The sequence below is a fragment of the Vombatus ursinus genome, unplaced genomic scaffold (assembly GCF_900497805.2).
Source record: "Vombatus ursinus unplaced genomic scaffold, bare-nosed wombat genome assembly UNPS02014806.1, whole genome shotgun sequence".
Classification (NCBI taxonomy): domain Eukaryota; kingdom Metazoa; phylum Chordata; class Mammalia; order Diprotodontia; family Vombatidae; genus Vombatus; species Vombatus ursinus.
In genome coordinates, this window is record NW_020954584.1 from 835,236 (window position 1) to 840,791 (window position 5,556).

At 35.3% G+C, this 5,556-nt stretch overlaps 1 protein-coding gene across 1 annotated transcript; it reads right to left on the reverse strand.

Annotated features, from left to right (window-relative positions):
• Window positions 1-1,997: 1,997 nt before the first annotated feature.
• Window positions 1,998-2,927, reverse strand: LOC114051833 (olfactory receptor 4C46-like). The gene has a single exon (XM_027874232.1). It carries the CDS (start codon window positions 2,925-2,927, stop codon window positions 1,998-2,000), a length of 930 nt encoding a protein of 309 aa, XP_027730033.1.
• Window positions 2,928-5,556: the final 2,629 nt, after the last annotated feature.

A 5,556-nucleotide genomic window follows, 5' to 3' on the forward strand; every position in this document is an offset into this window, starting at 1 on the left:
TTTACTTATTATTTTCAAGTAGCTTATATAATATTGGTGATGATTACTACATAAGTATTTCGTAGATTCACTTGAAAATATATCTGATTATGAATATTTTTCTCTTAGGGAGCTTATTGATGGCTTGCTCATTTTTTTTCTGAGATAGATTTATTTCTGTATTCTACTTCCTCTTCTGTTAATTTGGAAACTATATACATGTATTTATGTACATATATGTATATATGTATGTATATATGTATGTTTATGAGTTATATAGATGTGTGTTCTACATATATGTGTGTGTATGAGAGAGAGAGAGAGAAATATATATGGTTTATCATTTCTTTCTCAAGGGTCCCCATTTTACAGTTAAGGAAACTGAGGCAAATAGATGTTAAATGACAGGAGAGAGACTATCTTTTGTGAGGAAAAGCAAGTAGGGAAGTGTCATTGGATTGTAGAGGACATGGAAAGGAGCAATCATTAAGAAGGTTGGAAAAGTAGGATGGAGAGCAGTTGTAAATTAATGACTTTAAAGTCATTCAAAAGATTTTTATATTTGTTCTTAGAGTAATAAGATGGATTACATGACCTGATGTGCCATTTAGGAAGATCAGTTTGACGGCTTAGGCAATGGACTGGAGTGAGGAGAGATCTGAGGCAGAGTCCAACCAGTAGGTTTCTACATTAGTACAGGAATGAAGGTAAAGGGGTCTGCACAAGGCTGGTACCAGTGTAAGAGAAAAAAAAGTAGAATGCTAAACACTCAGACCACATGTTTTTATGAGGAGGACATTATGGGTGAGGGGGCTGATCATAGAGGAAAACTTGGAAACAGCCACTTATGGAGAGAGAAATAGTGACTTGATTAAGGAAGTGTAGATCCATTATCTTGCCATAGTGAGAGAACATTTAAGTTTATATTACATAAATTTGTAGTGGACTCAGTGAGGAATATATTCATTCCTCAGCTAGAAAGTTCTTATATATATGAACACTACTCTCAACACTACTCTCCTTCCCATGTTCTGAATTCCTAAATGGGTCTCCTTGCTATCCTGCACATGCAGAATTCCATCGCCTTTGCAACTTCTGTTCTCTGTGCCTGGTAGACAACCTCTTCTTTTCTCCACCTAGTAGGATTTCTGGCAAACTGAAAGGCTTAGACAAAGAGCCATCTTTTACATGAGATGAGAACTAGTTTCCCATTTGACTCCCATGTATAGGGCTCCCAAAAATTACTTAGTTTTTCTTTTGTATCTCTTTTGTATTTACTTCAGAAAAAAATAATCATGTTTTTCCCCAAAATAATATAGTGCAAGCTTTATGAAGACAACAAATTCAAAAAGAGAAGCCAACATTGGGTATTTAAGATTTGCATAGATGGATGTGAATTCTCAGTGAGGTGGTACTCCAACAGCCAATAACATGGCCTTTCCTAGGGTAACCTAAATTGTTCCATTCTGCCTATGTATCCCCCACACCAAGCATTTAGTCAGTCAACAAACATTTATTGAGTGCTATATTCTTGTGGACAATATGGACAATGCCTGATACAGAGTAGGCACATACAAAATACTTGAGAAATTTAATTGATATTTTTAATGAAATCTATTCCTACATTAACATTTCAATTCCTTAAAGAAAAAAAAGAATCTGATGCTTACTTTATTTGTATTGTATATATTCAGAAATTAACGGACCTAATGCAGTCTTTCATGGGAGCCATAGGTCTTCTATTTCCCCTCTATTATTTATTGATTGACTATATCAAAACTGACTTGAAAATGCTAAGTATATAAACTCTCCCAAATAGGCAGACCTTTATTAAACATTACAAGAAATCAAATAGGAAAAAAAAGGACCTCAATGTAGACTCAGTGAATACTAGGGAGCATTTTTTTAAATATGTGCTTAAATTTTCCCTTCACTGATAAACAATATCTTTCTTTTGATATTTTTCCATCCTTCCCCCCATACCTGATTTTGAGTCTGATGCTTTTATTAGGGGCCCTTTAGGGGCTAACCAAAGTCTCTTTTTGACTGAATAATTTTCTGATGGCAGTTTTCATTTGGGCACTTCTCCGTGTGTAGATTAAAGGGTTTAACATGGGGGTAATCATTGTACAGAAGACTGAAACAGCTTTATCAATGGAGAAAGTCATTGTAGGTCTCATGTAGATAAACATGCATGGAACAAAGAATAGAACAACTACAGTGATGTGAGAACCACAGGTAGAGAGGGCTTTATGTCTCCCCTCCACACTCTGAGTCTTCAGAGAACTCAGGATGACAGCATAGGAGACTATCAACAGGAGGAAATTTAAGAAGCAGATGAAACCACTGTTGGCTGCAACAAATAAACCCAGGATGTGAGTGTCAGTGCAGGCAAGATCCAGCAAAGGATTTAAGTCACACATAAAGTGATCTATGACATTGGGACCACAAAATGGTACCTTGATTATGAAGAGTATCTGAATTGTTGCATGGAGTAAGCCTCCTATCCAGACCACACACATCAGGAGGGCACGCAACTGCCAATTCATGATGGTCTTGTAGTGCAGGGGCTTGCAAATTGCTACATATCGGTCATAGGCCATTACTGTGAGCAGGATAACCTCAGCACCTCCAAAGAAATGTTCTCCAAAGACTTGCATCATACAACCATTGAAGAAAATGGTTTTCTTCTCATAAAGTGAGTCTATAATGAGTTTAGGTGCATTAACAGAGGAATAACATGCATCTATAAAGGATAGGTAGGCAAGAAAAAAGTGCATGGGGGAATCCAGGCTAGGGTTGAGGATAATAGTGATGACAATGAGTGTGTTACCTAGCATTGTAATAGCATAGATGATAAAAAACACAACAAAAACAATTTTCTGCATCTTTGGATTCCTGGTCAGCCCCAATAGGATAAATTCAGTCACATTATTTCCATTATCCATTTACTCCATACAGATGTTGAATTCAGGAAAGAGTTGGTTTGTCTGTAAAGAAATTAAAAGTTTTCAGTAAGGGAGTCTTATATTTATCAAACTCTTCTCTAGAGAGGTCTCATGGAAAGACAATGGCCTGAAGGCTAGATTTATATCCCAAATGCCCCTGTCACTGGATAAACTTGCAGTAGGCAATTTATATGCTCTGCATCTGTATGCTATTACACTTGAAGTGGCTTAGAGAAGAGGCATATGGTGTAGTGCATAGGGCACAGGCTCTGAAGTCAAGAAGACCTAGGTTCAAATACCCCTCAGATGCATACTACTAATAATTATAGTAGCTCTCATTTACAGAGTATTTGAAATGTCCTGTACACTTGTAATTATTTTGTGAAGTGATTTACATTTGCTATCTCATTTCATTTTCATGACAACTCTTTGGGACAGATACTATTATTCTATTCATTTTAGAGATAAGGAAATTGAGAGTCTAAGTTATTTTCCCAGAGTAATACACCTAATAAGTTTCTGGGATAGGATTTAATTTCATGTATTTCAGATTTCAAGTCCATCATTCTATTCTCTACACTGTTTAGTTGTGTAACCCTGACCATGTCACTTAATTTCTCTTTGCCTCAGTTTCTTCATTTGAATACTGTTGGGGTGGATTGATCCCTTCCCTGTATACTCTCTTCTAGTTGTAAATGTTCTTATGATGTGATTATATTAGTTATCTCAGTTAGTACTTGTGACAACAAGACTTTTTAAACCTCAAAGAACCATTTTAACAGAGCATTCCATCAAATCTCTCCTGCTTTTTGGTAAACAAAATAAAGTTAAGTAGCCTACCTAGTAATATTTAGATAGATTGGCAATTCATTGAATGTTAGGAAACAAATAGTAAACACTGAATTCTTATTGTCTTAGAATCATGTGTCCATTAAGAACCATTGGAATTTCTTCTTGGTTCTAGACTATTTGTCGTTTTTATCATTCTATTGAATAAAGATTTTATCCAAAAAAATTTTTGACATTCCTAATCTATTGCAAATGACAGAAATCTAGGAGGGTTAAAAAATACCATGGCTACAGGTGGATTCCAACAAATTCTCAAGAGGTTAAAAATTATGCCAGATTAAATAAGTTGCAATACAATAGGAATAAATTTAAAGTTTCTTTGCCTTTAAAAATATCATCTTCATAGTGACAAACTGATGAAGGTTTGATGAAATAACATTTTTTTTCTGAATTGGTGTTTTCTGAAATCCTTATGAGTCAGCAGTGTACTGTGACATGCAAATCTGATTTCAGGGTGTCAAACTGCAATCGTAGCTTACGGGAATAAGGAAGACACAGTTCCTCTTGACTCTTCAAGGAACAATCTACATTTGGAATATTGTGTTGAATTCCACATGACATATTGTAGGAAGAATATTGATAAATGGTACATTTTTCCATAGGAGGAGAACCTGGGATCATTGAAGAGGTTCATTGTATGCTCTATGACAATCAATTGAAAGAACATAGCATGTTGAAACTTTAAATGAAAAGATTTAGGGAGCGTATGAGAGCTATTGTGTGTAGCAGGGATTGAATTTGTCACATATGCCTTCAGATTGCAAAACCTGGAGCAAGCATTGGAAGTTTTATTGCTAAAAGGCATTTCAGGGGCTACTTATTTCATTTCACTCTTATATAGCACATAGGGCAAAGACTTTAATTGACTTCCTTTGGTCAAAGAGGTATAAAATAGTTGAGGTAGGAGTTGAACTCAGTCCACCAATTTCCTCTGACTCCAAATACAATGTTCATTCCACTGGGCTGAACATATTTAATTATGATGTCATGGAGGTAGAGGGGGAACCTCCACAATTAGAGCAGCTGATAAGTAGAATGACCTATTTCAGGAATAAATATATTCTCAGTTTCTCATGCTGGGGTCTTCAAATAATATCTGGATGCCTCTTTATTGGGAATACTATAGTGAAGATTATTTGGGAGAAAGAGTATGGATTGGCCTCTGAAGTTCTTCTAATTCGGAAATATTTTATTTCTGTATTGCCTTGTTCTGTATAAATATGGGTTATGATATTTCCATGAAACATGATGCTTCTCTGTCTTTTATGTCCCATGTATGCGAATACCTCTGGCACTGTAGTGAACAATGTCTTTAGCAATCATTTACAACCAATTTCATTCCTTCCAGGTAATTGTGAAGATTAAATCATAGTTGAGAAATGCTTTCATTGAATATGTTGGATGTAGGAATGCTCAGGCATCTTTTCAGAAAGTGAACAGACCTATTTGACTGGAGTGAAGTGTTTGCATATTAAATTCTTTAGAGATAAGACATCCAATAGTAGTGTGTTGCCATATTTGTCATAAATGACAAATTAAAGGTCACTTCCTTTAAGCAATGTGGAACCAATGAAAGCCTTCATGAGGGAAGTTATAGGACTATATTCTGGTAACCATGGTCATGATAAATAGGAAAGAGGAAAGACTAGGAGTTAATAAATTGATGTTCCTAAAATTTTATAGCAACTATTTCAATTGTATTAAATTCCTTGGTAATCAGATAGATAGATAGGTAGATAGATAGATAGATAGATAGATAGATAGATAGATAGATAGATAG